Below are 22851 nucleotides of genomic sequence, written 5' to 3'. Positions count from 1 at the left end.
GGAACCTGCCTTTGCCTGAAGGAAGGAAGGAAGGAGATTGCTGGGGCTCGGGTAGAACTCAGGGTGCCGTGAGTCCGTGTAAAACAAGAAATAGGGCGTGCTCAGTAGGGGGTTTGGCCGATGCCTTGGAACGGGAACTTGAGGACTTGTTTTCTGCTGAGACAAAGAATGAAGTGATTCAGGTCCGCTCTGCTCCTCCTTCCCCCAAGCCCTGCATCTCTTCTACTTTTTTCCCTTCTCACTTTTGGATCCGGACTTCTGCTGACTCATCTCTCTGAGCAAGGAAGGAGGGAGGAAGTCAGAATTGTTCATTGACCATTTTCTTTCTTCAGTGACTCAGCTGTGATTCACATTTTAATTAATGGGGGAGAAAAATCTGATCAGCCTAAGGCATGTGTCCAATCACCCATACCTCCAGGCTGGTTGTAATAAGAAGAATACCCCCGAAATGTAGGATGCCCTGAATTAAACTATGGCTCATTTCCTCCATTAGTCCCGAGGACTCCTCCAGGTTCTCCAGGTTCTGGGTCCCCAGTGGGGCCCCCTGATCTAGAGGCAGCTTCTCCAAGCCCTGAAGCAGCGGGTCTAATTCCCACAGAGTTAGTCTGAGGTCAGGATAAGAAACGGAGTCTCGAGCCCTCCTGGGACAGCAGAAGGATCATGGGAGTGGAATAGCATTTCCTGAGTTGGTCTTTGGCTATAATCCCAGGCTCAAGCCCTGCCTCTCCCCTCCCCCACCCGTACCTCAGGGCCTGAAATTTGTCAGACCTGATAGGAGTGACAGTTTCAGAGTTTGGTTTGCCCAGAGAACAAGAAATGTCCAAATCATCGTGACCACTACCTCCTGAGGGCTTACTATGCATCAGGCGGTGTGCTCAGCACTTTTCATGAATGGTCACATTGAATCCTCCCACTGTCCACAAAGACAAAAAGCTTTTATATAATTCTCTCTCCTCCCTATGAGGAAACTAAGGCTTGGGAATTTGCCCAAAGTAGACAGTTAGTAAATAATTGGTTAGGATATAAACCCAGCCCCTTCCCACCTGAGAGCCAGAGTTCACATCTGCTCTACTCTTCTGCCTTCCACTCAGCTGAAAAAAACTGAAGCTGACAGCTCAGTCAACAAATACTTACTTATTGAGGCCTACCATGTACTAAGGGTCCAGCAGGGAACAAGAAACAGATCTGTGGCCTCATGGGGCTGACATTTTAGCTGCATGGTGTATTAGTCACTGTGTATTAGATAAGTTAAGATACTAATACGTGTATTGGATAAGCGCTTGCTGCTGTCACAAAGAACTCCCAAGATGTATAAGAGCTCAAACACAATAGAAGTTAGTTCTTGCACACACACAAAGTCCAAAATACATATTTGTAAACAGTGGGCAGCTCTCCTCCAAGCAGGGAGGAAGAAACCCAGGCTCCTTCCATGTTGTGGCTCCTCATCTTCAACACGGGGTTTCCAAGGTCTCTGTGCTCCTTGGCATGAAGCCACAGAAGGGAAAAGAATGGAGGCGGACACCCAGGACATGTTTCTGGACCAGGCCTAGAAGTAATCCACATGGCTTCTACTCTCCTTTCACTGGCCAGAACTTAGTCACGGAACCACGTCTACCAGCAAGGCTGGGCTATGCAGTCCAGCTGAGTGCCTGGGAAGAAGAGAGACTAAGAACAATGGGACCTGAGCTCCACATCTTCCTGGATCTTCCCCTGACAAGTCCTACCTTAGGACAGCTTTCAGACATTCCTATCTTCTACTTCCTCTGTTTCTTGGGCTTCCTATGGTGGGGAATTGCTCTTGCTTTGCAGTGGGGTGAAGCAAGAACCTGATGAAATGTCTTTCCCCCAACTTGAAGACTTATTTGGAAAAGGCAACAGAGTATCCCTGCCCCTTGAGGTTAGGAGACCTAGATTCAAGTCTTGCTTCTCCAGAAACCTTTGTCTCAGAAATTGGGGGATTTCAGAACAATCAGATGGGCAGTCTTCATGGATCATCCATTCTTCCCACATTTTATTGGTCAAGGTCTCCACAGGAAACAGAATTCACCCACCAGATGGTTTCAAATGAAGAGTGGTCATGAAGAAACTCCTTAAAGAGGTGGAGGCAGGTAAAGGAACCAAGTAAGGAATGTTGAGATCCCATGAGGGAAGCCATTGCTATCCCAGCGCTTTTGGAACCCAGCCAAGGCAGGGCCACACAGGAAGGACTAGGCTCAGAACCAGGGAGAGGGTGGAAGCAATATTCCAACCTCTCTCCTTCACCTTCTGCTGGTGCCTCCCATTGGCTAAACCCAACCAGGAACCAGAGCAAAGCATTCTGGGAGATGTAGTCCACATAGCGTCAGCCTTACAGGGCACAGTGCAAGCTGGAGAATGGATGTGGGGGGCAAACGGAATAATAAGCATGTACCAGTGTGTGACTGACTGCGTACGCTTGTTTATGTAATCTACTCTGTAAAGTAGCTCCAAAGCTGCACAGTACGGCACAGTAGTCACTAGCCATACATAGCTATGGTATAAAATATAAATGTAAATCAATTAAAATGAGCTCAAATGAAAAATTCAGTTGCTCAGCCACATTTTAAGTGCTCACTAGCCACACGTGGCTGTTGGCTGCCATATTGGACAGCTCAGAATAAAACATTCCCACCATCATGGCAAGTCTCCGATGTACCCTGAGCCCCTGCAGGTTATGGGATGGAAGAGAAAGAAGTCAGGGGTGAGGCTGGACAGTGAAGGAGGCAGTTCTGAAGGCAGGCAAAGCTGTGGATCTGTGGGGAGGAGGTTCTCTCTGAATAAAGGAGCAGAAGGAGAAGCAGGGAGGCTGAGTGAGCTGCTTGCTGCGCTAGAGGCTTACCCCATGAGGCAGAGTCAGAAAGCTTCAGTTCAAGGTCAGCTCTGACACTTAGTGGTGTATGATCTCAGACAAGGCTCTTGGCCTCTTAGAACCTCAGTTTGCTCATCATCAAAATGGGTGTCAGCCCACCTGCCATGATCACGATGCCCATGAATGGGGCTATGGAGAAGTAGTACTATATAAGGTGTTAGCTGTTGCCGTGTTGGGAAATGATTACTGAGGTCAGAGTGGTCTGGAGAGAACCAGTGAGAAGCGTTCCTTTCTTTCCTCTTCAATATCCCTCAACATGTCTTCATCTTTAGTCACTGCCTTATTAAATTCACCCCACATCTGGTTCCAATCTTCCCCTGATTCCTTGAGATCTTGCCAACTTTCATGAACTCCCTTCCTTTCTATTTCCTCAGGATCATCATCTTTTTTTTCCCCTTCTCCTCTTTCTTAGAGAAATCCATGGCCTTTACTTTTCCAAGCCTGGGGAGTGTTGCAGAGTAATTAGAAATGCATGGGAGGTGGGACCAAAACCCAGTTTAGCCATGTACCAGATGTGTGGTCTTGAAGCAGTGACTCAACCTCTCCGATCTGGAAAGTTGAAGGAATGACAGGCCCCACTTCATAGGGTCGTCACGGGATTGATTAAAACAATGCATGCTGCCTGGCCCCCAGCAAGCCTCTGTAAATGTTACCTTCCTTCTGATTCTGCTTTTTCAACTTTATAGTGAAGTAGAACATACACACAGAAAAGCACACATTACAGGTACAGCTTGAGTGATTTTCCAAAACTGAACACACTCATGTAACCAGGACCCAAATCAAGCAACAGAATATCCCCAACCTCCAGAAACCCTCTCATTCCCCTCCAGTCACCAGTCACCCTGACATAGGACAGCATGGATTAGTCCTGCTTGTTTTTGAATTGTAAATACACGGGATCACATGGCACACTCTTGTTGGCTTCCTTCCCTTACCGTTGTGTGTGTGAGATCCACCCGTGTTGTTGCCAGAGCCACACAAAGTTCAATGTCATGGTTGCGTGTGCTGCACGGGTGATAGGCATTTGGGTGCTCTGCACTTTGCAGCTATTATGGAGAACTGTTGACGCTCTCATGCTTGTCTTTGTCGGGAGGTGTCCCCAGGACTGGGGTTTCTGGGTCATCGGGAGGAGTCCGTTTAGCTCTGGTGGGAAACTGCCCTAACAGTTCTGTGCAGTGGTGGGACTGGTCTCAGCTCCCACCAGCTGCAGGCGAGAATTGAGCTTTTGTTTTTATTTTGATCTGGGAGTGCCTCTCCCTCAGGAGATGCTCGGTAAATGTCTGGGAATTAAATTGAAGACATACTTGTCCATTTCCTCGAGAGCTTTACTCCATCAGATGTCTCATTTGGACCTTCAGGCTCTCCTTCCGCACTGACTTGGTACACTTTGCTTGCAAACTTGGACAGATCCCCTCCATGTGGAAGACTCTTGGCCCCCTTGAGTCACCACGTTATCTTCCCCGCTCTCATTCCAGTGTTTCAGGGACAGGTTTCCCTTCTACCGCCTCCTCCAGCCTTGCGATCAACGAGCAATTGCGACGGTGCCCTTCAGCAGGCCAGCGACCTGCCGATCCTCCGAACCCACTTGTCTCGGCTCAGCCGCCATCCCCTTCTCCTCCCCAGCAAACTCACACCTCTGGAGGGCCCATCTTTTCTAGAATCACTTACCTCTCTCCTTCTGGGGTTTTTACATGTGTTCCTGCTTTTTATTTAAGAAAACAGTGCGGTTTAAGAGAGCTTCAGGAATCACCCAAAATAGAAACGTGTCCTTTTGTGTAATCCTCTACTTTAAAAGTGGAAGAACGGCTCCGTGCAGAGGTTAAGATGCTTGAGAGGACCTCGCGTCAGTGGTCAGAACTTCCCCTTCAGGGGCACCTGGGTGGCTCAGTCGTTAAGCTTCTGCCATGATCCCGGAGTCCTGGGATCGAGCCCCACATCGGGCTCCCAGCTTGGCGGGAAGCCTGCTTCTCGCTTCCCCACGCCCCCTGCTTGTGTTCCCTCTCTCACTGTGTCTCTCTCTGTCAAATAAATAAATAAAATCTTAAAAAAAAAAAAAGAACTTCCCCTTCATAGGAGAAAACACAGGAGAATATCTGTGTGGCCCAGAGTAGGGGAAAGACTTCTTAAACAGGATTTTAAAAGCATAAACTCTAAGGCAAAATAATACTACTAATAATGGATTAGATGAAAACTAATGTTCTGTTTGAATAAAAATATCATGGGGACAGGAACCAGACTGCCCGCATCCCAATCTTCCTGTCCCATTTCCTATGAATCCACAGGCAATTCATTCAACCTCTCTGTGCCTCCGTTTCCTCATCAGTAAAATGGAAAGAATAGTATCTACCTGCGGGGTTGTTAGGAGTTATAAACAAGTTGATATTTGTAATATTTATAAATCCTGTAGAATAGTGCATGGGAAGAACTAAAGTAGGATTTGTAAATAGTGCCTGGGATGGTGGAAAAATAACTGACCAGAGATTAATATTTTACTGCTATCTATTATGTTACCCCTTAGCCACATGCGACTGTTTTCAATGTAAATGAATTAAAAGTAAATACAATGTAAATTCAGCTCCTCACACCCACCAGCCACATTTCCAGTGGCCATAGCCACATGTGGCCAATGGCTGCCATACTGGGCAGCACTGATTTAAGACTATACAAGGCAATGTCTGCAAGTCAACAAGAATAACACACAACCCCAATAGGAAAACAGGCAAAAACTGTGATCAGGGAGATTAGGGAAGAGAAGTCTGAAAAGCTAATCAGTATATGACGTGGTGCTCAAAATCATTTGTAATCAGAAAAATGAAAATTAAAACAGCGAGTGTTTCTGTATGCCTCTTGTAGTGGGAAGAATCAGCACCATGGATAAGCCAAGGGTCAGCAGAATGTGGGGACAGAGGAAGCTCCTGCCCGACTCCTGGGGGTGTGGCCTGGGGGGTCCATGTGGAAGGTCATCAGCTGTGCTAAGTTGGGTTAAGTCAGACTCACCAGCAGTTATGCTCCCAGGCACCCACCCCAGGGAGATTTTTGCCGGGTCTGTAGGGGTGGTACTAGGATGTTCACTACAGCACCATCTGTGGAGGGGGAGCTGGAGGCTGCCTGGGGTCCATCCCTGGAGAACGGGGATGTGGCAGATACACCTATGGAGAGCCCCAGGCCCAGTGAAAGCTCCAGATAGCACATCCAATAGACCACCCAGGATAGGGCTTAAAAACATGGTTCTGGGTGAAAACAGGAAACAACAGAATATGCTTTAACTTCGTGCCGTCAATGTAAGTTAAAAATATAAGCACTCAAAATAAAGCACATGTTTTGCAAGAATGCACTCCAATAAGACCAAATTAAACATTATATTGGTTGTCTCTCAGGGGAGACGAACGAAAGTAGGGTTTGGGGATAAGAGGGAATGAATGAATGAATGAATGAATGAACAAACGGAGAGGAGCATTGCACAGACCAAAGGTGGAAAGATGCCATGAACTGAGGAAAGCAATTGACTTGACTCTCCCAGTTTGAAGATTTTTTAAAAGGAATTTTAGAAATACTTTTCCCAAGAGGAGGTAAAAGCCAAGTGATATAAAAATAAACTTGAAGAGGATTTACACAATCTATGAATGGCAAGAATATAGACTGCATGAGAAGCAGTTATGTTTCTAAGTACCCATCTCAGGAAGATTTGACCCTGTCAATTTTGGCAGGTGCTTCTTCTAACCTGAGGTCGGGGGTCCAGAGCAGCCCCCATTCTCTCTCCTGCTTTCTGACTGTACTGACACCTCCTTGTCATTCTCCTGTCCTCTGCCCCTCCTTCTCAGCCAGTAACCTCACCTTTTACCATGAGGTCTCTCCAGCTCCAGGGCCTTTGCACATGTTTCCCTCCTTACCCACCTGGCACATAGTAGTTGCTCCTCCACAAATATTTATTGACATCCTGACTTCCAGCCACCAGAGAAAAATCTAGCTCCTTTCTATACTCAGGTTAGTGGAGGAATGAGCTTGGCTAAAGTCCAGGGAGAGGGTAAGTGGGGTGGTGGAGTTAACCGGGGCCGCATGGTGGAGGGGGCACAGCCAGACCCAGGAGCCAGGCACCACACATTAGCTGTGTGACTGTGGACAAGTAGCTCACCCCCTGGGTCTCAGTTTCCCTGTCAATGAAATGAGAGTAGAACACTCACCTGGTAAAGATACGGGGGCATAAAATGGGATCTCAGTATATAAAGCAACAAGCATACAACCTGACAAAGGGAAAAACTCAACAACTTGCCTTTATCAGTGGGTTCTGGTGTAACTTGGCCACAAGTAACACAAGAATAAAAATGATGATGGTGAAGAAAAAAGCAAACATTTATGGAGGACTTACTAAATTCCAAGCACAGTTCCAAGCATTTTGCATAAACCCCCACACCTATCGGGGTAATAAGTAAGATTGTCATCACTATTTTACTGTTCAGGAAACTGAGGGTCACACAGCTAGTGATTGGAGGGATGGGGATTTGAACCTAAGCTGCCTGGTTCTTATCCACTAGAAAGGATATTTGTTATCCACATTACAAGAAGTCTGGAGGCCGGGTGGTTGGTTTCAGGATTGGCTCCACAGCTTAGTGATGTGCCCAAGGATCCTTCCCATCTTTCCACTCTTTTGTCTCCAGTGTAAGGACTTTCCTGGTAACCATTACCACTCATGGTCCCAAGATGGCCACCTTGCTCCAACATGTCTACACAAAAGTCTTTGTCGGGCCAAAGAAGAGGAGGGGTTGTCTCCTGCCATGTTATTCTTCTTGGGGGAGGGAAACTCTTCCCTAGAAGCTCCCAGCAGGCTTTCACTCAGGTCCTGTTAGGCACATGACCCAGTCATGTGACCAGTGCTCCTATCGAAAGGAATCCTGGGGAAAACAGACTATGGGGCATTTTCTGACTCTTTGGTGAAGACGGACTCCACTGGCAAGGGAGGGGGTAGGATTGTCTTCCTTGATTCTTTTCCTAGTTTAAGGCAAGTCCTGTCTCCTACCCAGCCTTCCATCTCTTCTAGAATATACTCTATTGGTTATTGCTAGGCTTTCCTATGTCTCACTTCCTTATTATTTATTCAACAAGCATTTATTGAGCACCTACAGTATGCCAGGCACAGTTTTAGGTACCAGGGATACAGCTGTGAACAAAACATGAGAATTCCTGCCCCTGTGGGGTGGACATGCAAGAGCAGTGCCATCCAGTGGAACTTTATAAAATGATGGAAATCAACTGTCCACATGTGGCTATGGAGCACTTGAAATACGTCTAATGCAACTGAGGGACTGAATGTCTAATTTAATTTAATTTAATTATATATCTAAACAGCTACATGTAAGTGCAACTAATGCGACTGAGGAACTAAACGTCTGATTTAACTTAAATTAAATTAAGGGTATACTTAAATAGCTGTGTGTGGCTAGTGGTTACCATATCGGGCAGCTGAGCTCTAAAGGCAAAGGGATACATTATCGACCTCTCTCTCTGGACATGTAAACATATTTAGTGACTCCCACCCTGAAAATCCTCCTTTCTCATATCCGGTCTCTTGTTTCTTGTTCGTCTTCTCTTGTTCTCTACAGCCGTCAGCCACAGCAAGACTTCCCTGTGACCCGATGCTGCTCATCCTTTGCACCTGACTCATTTGTGGGCTACTCTGGAGACCAGTGGCCTCGCCTTTCTCAAAACACTTTTGAACTTGACCCCCAGGAATGACCCTCTCTGCCAGGTCTCCTCCCAGCTCCGTGACTTCCTCTTCTCCACCAAGCTCCTTCCTCAACACCTTGTCTCTTAAAATGTTGCTCTTCCCCAACATTCCACTGGAGGCCCTTGGCTTTTTTCACTTGACCTATCTACCCTAGGATATCTGGTCTACCATAAGGTGTTTTTCCACTACTCTTTTCTCACTTACCAGATTTTTATTGAGTACCTGCTAGGCCATAAAAGGTGCTAGAGGTACTACAAAAAAAAAAAATCTTTGTCTTCATGGTGCTCACATTCTAGAAGAAGAGGTGAATAATAAATACCACTTAATAAGCAATATAATTCTGGAGAGTGAAGGATCTCCTTAGCTAGAAGGGCCAGTGAGATCCTCCCTGAGAAGGCAAAATGTGAGCTCTGAAGGATTTGAAGAGGGCCAGCAAGGCAAAGAGGGAGAGAGTTGAGGGGACGAGCATTTGCAGTAGAAGAAACAGCCAATATAACATTCCCATGTTGGGAAGGAGCTTTTCCTTGGAGGAACAGAAGATCAGAGTGGCCAATATGTGGTGGGACAGGGCAGTCAGTGGGAATCTTGTGGTCATGATAGAGTTTGGACTTTATTCTAAGCCTGATGGAAGCCAATGGAAGGTTTTAACAAGGGAGTTACAGAAAACTGGCATCTCAAACTCAACGTGTCCACAGCCCAGTCTTGATCTTCCTCCAAACCTACCCCTTTCCTGTCTCAGTTTACAGTGACTCCCTCCTTCAAGCAGCTCAGGCCAAAACCCTGCAGGCATCTTTGATTCCTTTCGCTCCCATCCCACCACGCTCAATCTTTCCATGGGAAACCCTGGTGGCGCCATATTGTTCTCCATAGCATTTCCCACCATCTGACCTATCATATGTTTCCCATTGTCTCTTTGTGCATGGCAGTGTCCTCGGACACCTATAGTAGGTGCTCAATAAACCCTCATTGAATAAATGAATGGCCATTGCTTAGTGGCTAATTCAGAACCAGAAAGCCATTCTTCCTATCTGCCTTTCCCACCATGATCCCCACCCCATCCAACGAGCCATGTGAGGTGGAGAACTGGGGTCCTGGCTTTGAGTTCTTGCTCAGTGGTGTGAACCTCCATGCATTAGTAACTTCTCCAGGCTCTAGTTTCCTCTGGAAAATGGGACTCATCCTGCTGACTGCTGGGATGCAGGGAGGATTTGATGAGCCCAGGCAAGCTCCCCAATGCCCAGCAATCAATGGCAGCTATATTTAAATTGGGGCCTCCTTTGTACTCCCACTGCCTTTGTCCTAGTTCCAGCCCTCATTACGCTGGCCTGCTCTCACCGCTCCCTCCTCGCTCTGCCTCCATCACTGCCCATCTGTCCTGTCAGCTGTCAGCCTTGTCTTCACCACGCCAACCCTAATCACATCCCTCCCCTGCTCTGAAACCTTACATGACTCCCACTGTCCACAGGATAAGGCCCACCTCCTCAGCCTCCAGTTCACAGCCTCCAACACCAGCCCACCCATTTCTCCCCACCAATATCCTGAACGAAGCTTCCGTCTCTGTGGTGCTTTCTTGGCCACAGAAGCCTTCCCTGCACCACCAACTCCCCTCCCCCCCCCGCCGCCGTCCCAACCCCTCCTAATTCTTTCTCATCCTTCCAGGATGGAGGGTGAAAAATAGTACATCTTAGGTACCGTTTAGGATTGCACTGGGCCAGGGGGAGGTCAGATTATCTGCACTTCTGAGGTTTGAACAGGTTAGGACAAAGGCCACACAATGAGAAAATGCAGGACCAGGGTTTAACTCTAGATTTGAGATTTTGTGCTGTGCTACCTCCTCGTACTTGGGCTCCATGGTGATGCTGTCCCCAGCCCTCCTGTCTGTATTCAGGTCCTCCTCATTCTTCCGCAGCCTGGGGCCACAGGGACTCATCCTTGAACCTCACCCACTTGTGAGGTCACCTGAGGGTGGGGTCAAGTTCATCTCAGTGCTACCCCTGTGTCCAGCGCAGCCTGACCCAGACCCGCCAAGCCTCACCTGGAAGTGCAGTGGCCCCTTCCCCCGCCATCTCTCAGCCTCTGGCCTTACCCCTTAGGGGGCCTTCTTATAATACGTGTCATGTCCCATCCCTCCAGTGCTCAGAACCCTCCATGGATCCCATGTCATTTGGAGAAGGAACCAGACTCCACACCATGGCCCACAGGGCCCTGCACGATCTGCCCGTCACCACTCTGCCCTCACCTCCTCCTGCTGTCACCCTGGCTGGCTTGGCTCCAGCCAGCCATGAGGCCTCCTCATGCTCCCTCAGCTGCACACCAGCAGAGCCGCACTGATTGTTTGGTTTGGTTTCCTGTGGTTTTTTTTTTTTTTTTTCCTTTTCATTTATTTCTGAGTGGCTTAGCACACTTCCTGTGTGCTAGGCACCATGCTGACCACAGCACATGTATCAGTCCATTTAATCCCCACATCTCTTTGAGGCATTGTCAGTACTATCATTATCCCTGTTCTATAAAAGAGGAAACTGAGGCACAGAGAGGTGTCCTGGCTTGTCCAAAGTCACCCAGCTGGGAAATGGCAGAACTGGGATTTGAACCCCATGCAGGCTGGGCTCCTAATACTGAACCACTTTCCTGCCAGTTGGTAAAGGGTGTTGAGCCCCGAAAGGTCTGCCATTCTCTCTGGCGCCTCCCCGGGACCCCTGGGCCTCCCCACGATTCGTTCCGATTGTGCATTGTGAAATATATTGAACGTCACCCTGACCATGTGCAACGGGACGCTTCTATTCCTCTCAATCCAGTGTTTATTACCACCATCAACCACACACCTTGTTGGGGTCGTTATAAATCACCTTTTATCCTATAAGGCAGGTACGGTTAACACGGAAGATGAAACTGAGGCCAGCGAAGTAAAGTCACCCACCTGTGGTCACCTAGCCGATAAATGACATCAAATCCCACTCCCATCTGACCCTGAAACCCACCCTCTGTTTTCCACTCTGGCTTCTTTCTTCCAGCATCTTGGCAACAGTTGGGACGGAGTTTGACCTACGGACGCTGAGGGCAGTTCGAGTGCTGAGGCCGCTCAAGCTGGTGTCTGGAATCCCAAGTGCGTGAGTTTCCGACCCTGGCAAGGGGTCTGCTCAGGGGTCCCGGGAGTCCTCAGTTTCCCCTCCGCAGAACATCTCAGAAGTGGCCCCTGAGTGCTTGCTTCCCAGCTTGTGCCAAGGCAGCCTTCTCTTGGGGGGAAGCTCCCCAGGGACCCCCAGGAACCTGGTAGCAGGTCTCCATGAGCTTCTGGAAGCAAGCCAGGAGCCTCACCTATAACCACAGCACCTGTTTGTTGAGCACCTGCTGTCTATCAGGAGCCATGCTGATACATCTCAGTCAGTACTCATGACTCTGTGATGTTGGGAGAGAATGCTGATAATCTCCATTTTACAGATGTGGAAACTGAGGCTCAGAGCGGCTAAATAATTTGAGCAGGGTCATGTGGCTGAGAATGACGGGACTAGGTGTTAGCAAGTGTGACCCCGAGCCTGGCCAGTAACACTGGTGGCAGTGACTGTGACCATCTATTGAGCACCTGCTGCATACTGGACACTGTAGAGAAAACTTCACGTGCATTATCTTAGTTTGTCCTCCCAATGACCCAATGAACCCATTTTACAAATGAAAAGGCTGAGGCTCAGACAGGTTAAATTCTGCACCTGAGCTCCGACAACTTGACAGTGATGAGCTCCAGAGCCCATACTCGTCCCATCTGCTTGCTTTCTCCTCCTCCAACAGTGCTTCTGCCCCACCCTTTAGGCGCAGCTACCATATTCAGGGTCAGATGCAGGTTGGGCTGCCAAAAGCCAAAACAAAACAGGGCTGACCTTCTTCTGTCCCACTGCCTCAGTTAGTACTACTACTGCTAATTTTAAAAGCACCTACTATGTGCCAGGCACTGTTCTAAGTATTTGCCATTTTAAAAATTCATTTGTCCTCACAACAAGCCTGTGATGTGGGTTCTATTATCAGTTCCATTTTACATCTCATTGGCTTCGTTTGTCAGGTTCATTGCCATCCCGGATTTAAAGAATGAGATCTCCCAGATGACCACCAGCAGGGTCTTTTGGTAGAAAGAAGGCACTTCTGCTTAGGTGTTCATAGGATTCCAGGAGCTGCCAGCATTGCATTAAGGGTCATCCCCAAGCTAATACTAACAAAGGTTTCACCACCTCTGATGGTACTTTGCCAGATATGTACTCTCTCATTTAATCCTGAGAGGGAGGTGCTATTCCAGTTCCCATTTACAGATGAAGAAACCAAGATTCAGAATGGTGACCTGACTTGCTGAAGGTCACATTGCTAGTAAGTAGATGACTAGGTCGGGTCCCCTCGATGCAGACTTAGCTAGGTGCCTAGGTGGCCCTGCTTTATCTGGGGAATGCCATCAGGAGAGAGAGAATGAGGGCAGCAGGATGGGATGGGGAAAGATGCCGAACAAGGATGTAGTCTCAGCCTGATCCCGTGGGGAGCTCTGGAGTGTGAGTAGCACCAGAGTTATCCTCGAACCTGAGACAGAGAGACTGCTGGCCTTTCATCCTTCTCTGGTCACTTATTGGGGACGGGGGTTGGGGAATGTCAAGAAGACAATGGCTGCTCAGGTAAGGCAGCTCTTGATAACCAAGGGCAGTTGTATAAAGAGGAGGGGCAGCTGGGAGCTATTAGCAGCCAACACCCGCAGCAGCTGGAAGTGGGGCACAGCAGAGACGGAGGATACCCGACCTGGGCACTAGCCGCAACCAGCATCCAGAGCCTTAACCACTTCGCCACACCACCTCCATTAGCATCACCCTTACGTTGCGGGTCCCTGTGGGTTCCACCCGTCAGGAGGTGCTAATCATGAGCCGTGTGAAGTTCTTCTAATCAAGAAGCAAGGCCTTAGGCTTTTTGTTTGAACCCTAATTTTAACCATACACTTTCCTGGTAGCACAATGGCTACAAACATACCATTTGACATCACTCAGACCTGGGTTTAAGTCCCGGCTCTGTTATTTCTGACGCCCTCGGATGAATCACCTCTCTCAGACTTGCTTCCCAGCTCTGCAAAATGGGGATAATTTTACACGGGCGCCCACTTCATGGGTTGTGTTAGAAGCCAATGAAATCCTGTCTGGTTTCTCAGGACTGGAACTGGGACATTGACTGCCTTCCCCGTGCAGAGGTGCAGCTAGCCTAGCTGGTGCCTCTGCATGAATTAGGAAAAGACGCCCCCTCTTGGTGGGAAAAATTAGGAAAAGAAAAGACACCCCGCTCTGGGTAAAAGCTTTGCAACACCCAGGAATATGGCTTAGAAAGCAATCGATTTCCACTCCTTCCTTGCCTAAAACATAATCAAATGAGAGCATATGTCAAATACTTTAAAAATATTTTAAAATAAGAAGTGTCTTAAAATATAAGGAGGGCTTGCTCCCACTTTATGACGACCAGCCAGTGTGGTCCCTCATCATTGCCCCACCCCCAGCCTCGCGTGTACTCTGGGTTTCTAGGGTTTGGGGTGCTTGCTCACAGAGCCATGGGGGCTCTCTCTGTGTCTTCTCAGGTTTACAAGTCGTCCTGAAGTCGATCATGAAGGCAATGATCCCCCTGCTGCAGATCGGCCTCCTCCTATTTTTTGCAATCCTTATTTTTGCAATCATAGGGTTAGAATTTTATATGGGAAAATTTCATACCACCTGCTTTGAAGAGGGGACAGGTAGGTCCAAGCAGCATGATGTGTTTTTGTTTTTGTTGTTTTTTTTTTTTTTTTCAACCTTCCTCCCCTGGGGACAAACTCCTGGAAGGGATATGCAGGGCTTTGCTTCTTTCTCCTGGCAGCTGGGAGAACTTCCTTCCAAAGCGCTGCAGGCAAAGCCGGGGGTGAGGTAGCCTTTGGGGTCTTGGTTGTTCTAGTGCCTTGCATTGGGGTCCCCCGAAAGCTGTCCCAGGAGTAAGTGGTTCATTTGGGAAGTGATCCCAGGAAGTGCCAGCAGGGGAGTGGGGACATGAGATAGGGAAGGAAGACATCTAGTAAAGGGGTGTAGTGTTATCAAGTAGGCTACCATTGTGAGCAGCTGGGGCTCAGTCCTCAGCTCCTCAGAGCCATCCCAGTCAGGGGGCAAGGGAACCAGGGTGTTATCCACCAACTTCTGTCTGACACTGATAAGGACTGTCCCTGGGTGGGCATCAATGCCCCGGCATGGCTGGCTGACCTGCACGCTGGGCTGGAGCAGGCACGAAAGGTGTTTTCAGGTGGGTGTGGGGGGTGGCCTGGCAAACCACAGGATATGGACAGGGTGCCAGCCTCTTCCGCCTCGTAACCTTGCGGGGACCACATCCCATGCTGTGTTCTCAAGCAGGAAGAAAGGGGGCAGCCTGGTTAGGAAGGAGGGGGTCTGATTGCTTTGGGGGGGGCAGTCCCCATTACCTGGAGAAAAGGAATAGAGAGGGTGGTCCTCCTGGCCTCCCCCAGAATGTGCCTTGAAGACACCCAGCTGGGAGGCATGATGCCAACAGTCAGAACCTAGGGCAAGCAGGGTCCTGTGCCAGTGGCAACTCCTCAGTGGCTGGGTCAAGAAATGGGTGGGGGGACAGGCAGAGAAAAGCCAGGAAGGCAAGAGGCTCACTGGTGGGACTCAGCTCTGAATCAGCAGTGTGGCAGGGCAGTGTCCACCACTGTCCACACGTGTGGGGGACCCGGCAGCTTCCAGATACGTTTTCTGTTAAATCTCCTGCTCCCCAAGCTCCTCTGCTCTCTGGAGCCCAAGAACCAAATGGAACAGGATAAGGACAGAAGCCTGTATGTCAGTATTGGGACCACCGGCCATCTTGGTGCACCCGGGCTGGCTGGCAGCACTAATCATGGGACAAGGGAACCATGAATTCAAGGGATGGACCTAGAGTGGATGGTGAAGCTGAAGGGGAACGCCTGTGAGAAATGAAAGGGGTTTTAGGCCTGTCTCGCTGGGAAGAAGATTCTGCCCGGGAATGGCTTCCCACCCACCATCTCTGCCCGATGACCCCCACATGGTGGAGCCCTGGCCCCAGAGTACCCCAGAGGAAAGGAAAACTCAGGAGGGAACATTTATTCAAGATGTCCTTTTTCTTCCTCCTTTTCTCTTGCTCCTCCTGACTCCTTCTCTCCTGGGCTTGTGAAGTTTGCTCAATATGGGATGTCCTAATTATTTCTTTCCCCGATGAAGAAGGTGTTAATTGAGGCAGAAAGCTATTTCTGCGCCTGGCCTCGTCACCCGGGCGGAAGTGCAGGAGGGAGAGGTACAGGAGAGGGCCCCTCAGAAAAGTCAGCCCAGAGCAGAGAAACCAGGACTCCTGGAGCCTACGTTTGGGGGTTTTATTGAGGGTTTTTTTTTTTCTTTCTAGCTAAGCAGACACACAACTGGCTTGGGTCTGAGTGGGGTTGTGAGGGGGCAGATGTAGGGGGGCAGCTGGGGGGTTAAGAAAGCCTCATTTTAGGAGGATGACTGAAAAGCTTGTGATTAAAAATATAAGGCGTGTGAGTAAGAGACATATATACAGACACCCAGGCAGCAGGTTAATTTTAAAATGTATTTATAACCAAATTCCTCAGACTCTCTGGACGGTTGCTTTTCTAGAAGCAGCCCTCAGAGTGTTTCGTGATGGGGGGGCGGAGGGTTGAGGGGGGTTTGAAATCAAGAGAACCACTGGGCCAAACTGCTGAGGAGAGACAGGTTTTCAGCTGCATTCCTTTATCCTTGGGAACCTGGTTCCCGCGTGCCCAGAACCGTGCCAAACACTCAGAGAAATGCAAAGGTAAAGTGGAAGGCGTTCTGCTTTCCAAGAGCCTCCAAAATCTTTTGAAGTGATAAGACTCCTCATCTGCAACCAGTTCGTAGCAATGAAGGCTGACATGTGCTTTTATCTCCCCACCAAATATGGAGGAACACTGGGGAGCTCTTGTAGCCCTGAGGAAAAGGAGGGACCAGTGTTCACTGGCTGACGCGGGGGGGCTGTAGCAGGGTGGGAACTGAGCCAGACTTGGTCACAGGGTGGAGACGGAGAAGGTTCTGGACAGAGGTGACCTTCCCAACAAACAGTGGTTCTCGTTCCTTATAGAAGTCCATGCATTTTCTTTCCCCTGCTCTGAGCCTTATGTTTAAAAGACTTTGCCTTCTAAACTGTATTTGTTAAATAATAGCCCCCTGTACCAAATCCAGCGTGAATGAGTAAGGCATTTCCAGATGCTTAAACTAGTGGCCAATGTGGTCATTGTTTCTTGAGCAGTAGGTGTCACTTCAGAGAGTGGCGGGTGTCACTTTGCATGACCTACAGTTTCTATTTAACTGAAGCTTCAAAGGCCAACAAGATTCACGCCTTCTGTGCTGGTTTATTTCTCTCTGCTGCATGCTGAGTGGGGGTTGGGAATTTGTGCCCATAGCACATACATTGAGAGATATTTTTGTTTTGTGGAGAGCTTGAGTTTGCACACTTGGCTGTTTGTTTTCTTGACGGACAGTGTTGCTCTCTGAAAACCTTCAGAAGTGTGACTCACTGAATAGGGTCCTCTCGTATACACTGCTCTTGTCCAGTGGGGACAACCCTGGGTCATTCTGTGCTCCCCTGATTCCATGTGTTCCCGGGGTCTCCCCATCAACACCTTGGAATTCAGACTCCACCTTTGGCACCCAGCCCACCTTCACCAGGAAGCTGTCTGGTTGCCAACGGGGCATCTGTTGGCGTGTGTCTCTTTCCTTGTGGCATTTTTACAATCTGTCTCTTGCTGTTTGGGGAAAAAACTTAGCTCCTGTGCCTAAGGGTAAGTACTGTGTGTACTGGCCCCCCTCGCCCCCAGAACAGCTCCCTGAGCCCAGTACATAAGAAAGAAGAAGGAAGGAAGGAAGGAAGGAAGGAAGGAAGGAAGGAAGGAAGGAAGGAAGGAAGGAAGGAAGGAAGGAAGGAAGGAAGGAAAGAAGAAAAGGAAGGAAGAAGAAAAGGAAGGAAGGAAGAGAGAGAGAAAGAAAGAAAGAAAGAAAGAAAGAAAGAAAGAAAGAAAGAAAGAAAGAAAGAAAGAAAGAAAGAAGAAAAAAGAAAGAAAACAAAAAAAGGGAGGGAGGAAAAAGGGGAGAGAAGAGGAGAGGAAAAAAGAAAAAAAAGAAAAGAAAAATCAGGCTGCAGAAATACAGCATCACATGATTCACATATTTGTCCTAATGGAAGTCTGGAGAACACCGCACCCAACCATCTCACAATGTGCATGACATATTCACCCAAACCCTCTATATTAGGGTACATAAAGCACACCTCAACAGATTTTAAAGGACCGAATTACACAAAACATATCCTCTGACCACAGTGTAATCAAGCTGGAAATTGGTAACAAAGGGATAACTCTGAAAGTGTTTAGAAATTAAGAGGCATGCTTCTTATTTGTGGATGAAATGATAGGGTATCTGAGATTTGCTTTTAAAAATACCCTAGTGCAGGGCAAAGTGTAGGGAGGGGATACTGATGAAAAAATTAGCCCTGAGTTGATAAGCGTTGCAATTGGTGATAGGTACATGGGAATTCGTTATGCTATTCTATTTCTTTTAAGATTTTATTTATTTTAGAGAGAGAGCGCAGGGGTGGAAGCAGAGGGAGGGGACAAGTAGACTCCACACTGAGCACAGAGCCTGACGCTGGGCTTGATCCCACAACCCTGAAATCATGACCTGAGCTGAAATCAAGAGTCGGACACTCCACCGACTGAGCCACCCAGGCACCCCTATACTATTCCATTTTTGTAAATATCTGGCAAATTCTTTTTTAAATACATCTTGGTTATCCATGGGTCAAAGAAGAAATAATAATGGAAATTGCCAAATATTGTACTTGAACAATAATGATAATAATGCATGACAAATTTTGTGAGATACAGCTAAAGCTGCATGCAAATGGCAATTTATAGCCTTAAAAGAAAGTGAATCCATCTCAAAAGTTTAGGAAATGCTCAGGAAAAGTAATAAAGCTTGGAGAAGAAATTAATAAAACAGAAAACAATGAACAGATCAACAAAGCCAAACTTAAAAAAAAAAAAGACTGATAAATTCATTCCAATAGTCATTTTTTTCCAACAGTATTGAATCTTTACAGCCCCTATTTCTCAGAGATGGTTTTCCTAGTCCCTTCCCCTGACTTTTCTCCCCTTCCCTTTCATAGATGACATTCAGGGTGAGTCTCCGGCTCCGTGTGGGACAGAGGAACCCGCCCGCACCTGCCCCAATGGGACCAAATGTCAGCCCTACTGGGAAGGGCCCAACAATGGGATCACTCAGTTCGACAACATCCTGTTTGCAGTGCTGACAGTTTTCCAGTGCATCACCATGGAAGGGTGGACTGACCTCCTCTACAACGTAAGTGATGCAAGTTCGGGGAGAGGTGGTTCTCCTGGACCAGCCAATTCCTGAGGCTGCACTGGAGGGACTCTGAGCCGGCAAGGTGGGGGTGGGGGGCGGGAGGCATCAGAACTTCAGGTAGAGGAGGCCATGAGGCATGGAAATCTAGAGGGCACACAGATGCTGCATAAATTTTCACTGTGCAAGTGTTTAAATATAATTTTAGATTTTTTTAATATGTAAAGGTTGTGTGATTCAAAAGCCCACATGGATAAAAGAGTAATATCCTGGGATCTGTACAAAGGGGCTCTGTGCTGGGACCCTTGCTGGCCCTCTGCCAGCCATACTCCCTCCCTGTAGGGTGAGGAGTCCATAGGGCTCAGGGGACGTGTCTACCAGAAGCTGGCACCACCTACCCCACTTTCTAGACTACCCTCTTGGATTTTGCGGGATTCTGGAATTTTCTGCCCAAGCCCAGATTCTGTGGACTTGCATGAGATTCTTCTGTGGGTCTGTTCTCCAACTGTGCCAGGTGTCCTAGGAGCATCTGTTGGCACAAATGTGGCCAGAGCTTAGATATGCAAGCAGGAGTGTCCATGCATGTGTGCATGAAGCCCCCTGCCCCCGGGCCAGACAGAGCCATGAGTGGGGGAGAAGAAAGGCCATGCGTGGTCTGGGGGCAGGGCTGGCTTTGCTCACATCATGATCCAGTGCAGACGTCTAGGTTCTAAATTCCACCCTGACCTTCCCAGTGCTTATGAAGGTATGTTTACAAAGAGGAAGCATACAGCATATTTTATTTAGTAGCTTTTAAATATTTACACAGAGTATGTGAGCCTCCGTCAGTACTCTTGTCTGAGAGTTAGAGACAGGCCCACCTGCCCCACTTGCATCCTGTTTCCTATCCCCCCACCACGTGCAACCCCTTCAGCTCCTTGGTGTAGGCTTTCAGTGTTTATGCAAATATAAGTGTAACCAAATCTATATCCTCCTCCCTTTCTTACCCCAGAGTGTAACATTCTATACATGCTGTTCTCTTCTGTGATTTTGTTTTGGGGGGGGGTCACATAACAATATATCCTGGAGATCTTTCCATGGCAGGACATGGAGCATGACCTTGTTCTTTTGTACAGCTGCATAGCACTCCATTGTTTGGTGGGCCATGGTGCACTTAATCAGTTCCCCAGAGACACATGCTTGGAGATTCCCCATCCTCTGACATTGAACTCAGAGCTTCCATGAGCCTGCTGCATTTATGTCTTTTCATCCTTGTGCAGGTATAACTGGGGTTAGTGGTGTCCATTCCGAGAAGTGGGATCGCAGGGTCAACAACTAAAGTGTATTTATAATTTTGATAGATATTTAGATGTACAGGTCTTAGAGCTCTGTCTGCCCTAAAACAGCACACCTCCCTCACCCACCTGTGCTGTGAGAGGCCCCCCAAGTCAGTCACCTGTCAGCAGCTGGAAATGGGTGGAGTCAGGGATTCAGAATCAAACACAGGATGCCACAAGTGTAGCAACCTCATGGAGCATCCCCTGGGGCTGCTCCACACATATACCTCTGTTGACTCACGGAGGTATCCTCTCTGCCTGCTTAAGTGCTGAGATTGCCAGTTAAGGTTCTGCCCATATGAGCCAGGGCTTGGCCTGCTGGGAAAGCAATACCAGGCTTCTTACTGCGTGTGGGGTTGCTGAACTCTCCTCCTGGTGGCAGTTTAGGTTTCTTGAGGAAGGTTCCCCCTTGGGTGTGGAGGGAGATTTGCAGGAACCTATCCTTTTGATCAGTGGCTCATTTTAAGGTGGGGTTGAGAGTGCAACCTGTAAGTGGATTGCAAAAGTGCCATGGACAGTTGAGCATGTCACACACTGCACAAGCCACCACATCTCAGGAGTGTAATTCGTTTTGTAGACTACATAGATGTCCACCATTATTACAGTTTTTTGACAACTATAAAGAATGTAGGAAGGTATTCTAATTTGTATGAAGACCTTGTCTGAGCATAGCATCTCTAGAAACAGACAACAGATCTGAGAGATGTTCAGTCTCTCTCTTGGGCCTCACTTGCAAACAGCTTGGACAAAAGGTTATGCCCAACTGGCAAAAGTTTGCTGGGGGATTTTTATGGGTTCTAGATTTTTGCTTTGCAGGGTGGTGTGAGGAGGCTACAGAGGGAAATTAGCCCTCCTGGGAGTGAAACAGAGCTGGGGGCCAGGAAGGTAAGGAACTCGGGCAGAGAATGGGACTGAGGAACAGAAGCTAAGAAAATTGTGAATGTGGGAAACGGTTGTGTCATGGGGTCAGATGTCCAGAGGAAGTGTCCAGAGGTTCAGAAGAAGACACTGGGGATGTGCTTAGTGGTGGGAGAGGAAGCATGAGCAGGACCACAAATTTCCAGAAGATTCTCTAGTCATAAGCACCATTGTTGGAAGAGGTATTTGTCCTGGAAACTTAGAGCTGAGCTGTCTTGGGGGAAACAAGCTCAGGGGAAGTGGTGAGAGCAGAATCAGGCACAGGACTGCCTGGGTCCCCATCCTGACTCTACCTCTTCCTTGCTGTGCAACCTTGGGCTAGTCACTTGGCCTCTCTGTGCCTCATTTCCACTTGTGCAGTATGAGCAGAAGCACAGTCCTACCTCACAGGGCAGGAGGACTGAGTGAGGTGGGTACATGTGAAGTGTTTAGAACAGTGCCTGTTCCTCAGCGAGCTCTGTGTAGGCCGAATTCTCCACCCTGGTAGGCACACCTCTCAGAAACATATATGAATTTTATATCATAAAAACCCCAGCCACCCCTGAGGAAGTAGAGTGAGCTGTGGGGTCCCACTTTATTCCCCACCCTCACCCTCACCCTACTGGTAGCTGCTACTAACTCCGAATAGCCTTCTAGAACTTTACATGTACTTACATCCCACCGTCATCCTGTGGGTAGAAACCCCAGCAGTGATGTGGGCCTGATGTGAGCCTAGAGCAGTAATAAAATACCACAAAGTGGTAGCTAAAACAACAGGCATTCATTGTCTTGCAGTCTGGGTGCCAGAAGTGCCCTATCAAGGCACTGGCAGGGCCAGGCTCCCTCTGAGGGCCCTAGGGGAGGATCCTTCTTGGCCTCTTTCAGCTTCTGGTGGCTGCCAACAATCCTTGGCATTCCCTGGCTTACGCATTCTCTGTCCTCCACTTGAATATCCCATCTTCACATGGTTGCCTTCTTATGAAGACACCAGTCATGTTGGAGTAGGGCGCCCCCTACCCCAGCACCGTCTCGTCTTAACGAATGACCTCTGCAATGCCCTGATTTCCAAATAAGGTCACATTCTGAGGTCCTGGGGGTTAAAACTTCAACATACCTTTTTTGGGGGGGTGGGGAATACAATTCAATCCATAACACCTCCCAAATAATCTACTGGATCTGAACCCTTGTCTGGGGCTTCTCAAATTAAGACACACACTTAATACAACCATTAGAGCCTCTCATTGCCAAAGGCAGGGACTAAGGTGACTATCTTTGAGTTTCTGCTGCTGAGGACAGAGCTGTTGCTATTCCAGGCATCTGGGCCCTGCTCTTGTGTTCTGCCCTCTGCCGTCTCAATCTATCCGGCCACAGGCAGCCACAGGGTCTGGAATCTTTGTCCTCTGCCTTTATGCTACAGCCGAGGCCTCACTAGCCTCTGGCAGGTGAGACCCATGGGGAGAGAGTCCAGATGCACCGGCTCCAAGTGTCTTAGAATCCATGGGCTCAGATGCCAGATGGTTGCCGCCTGCCTGGATGGGCAGTGCTTTACGATCCCAACATCTCATTTCTTTTCTCAGTATCATTGAAATCCATTCGTGTATTCAGTAACTGTTGAGCACCTACTGTGTGCTGGGAAAT

The 22851-nt window shown here is 48.4% G+C and overlaps 1 protein-coding gene across 11 annotated transcripts in view; it reads left to right on the top strand.

Moving 5' to 3' along the window:
* The window catches only part of CACNA1A (calcium voltage-gated channel subunit alpha1 A), a 210364-nt gene that overhangs the window by 81805 nt on the left and 105708 nt on the right, over positions 1 to 22851 (top strand). For all 11 annotated transcript variants that reach the window (XM_027586362.2, XM_027586361.2, XM_027586359.2 and 8 more), the window contains exons 4-6: positions 11621 to 11712; positions 14194 to 14346; positions 18807 to 19000. In XM_027586362.2, the coding sequence (XP_027442163.1) occupies positions 11621 to 11712; positions 14194 to 14346; positions 18807 to 19000 (439 nt within the window). The remainder of the gene's footprint in view (positions 1 to 11620; positions 11713 to 14193; positions 14347 to 18806; positions 19001 to 22851) is intronic.

Source organism: Zalophus californianus, chromosome 1 (genome assembly GCF_009762305.2).
Source record: "Zalophus californianus isolate mZalCal1 chromosome 1, mZalCal1.pri.v2, whole genome shotgun sequence".
Taxonomy (NCBI): domain Eukaryota; kingdom Metazoa; phylum Chordata; class Mammalia; order Carnivora; family Otariidae; genus Zalophus; species Zalophus californianus.
Note: the sequence above shows the minus strand (reverse complement) of the source record. Positions and strands in the feature narration are given on the sequence as shown.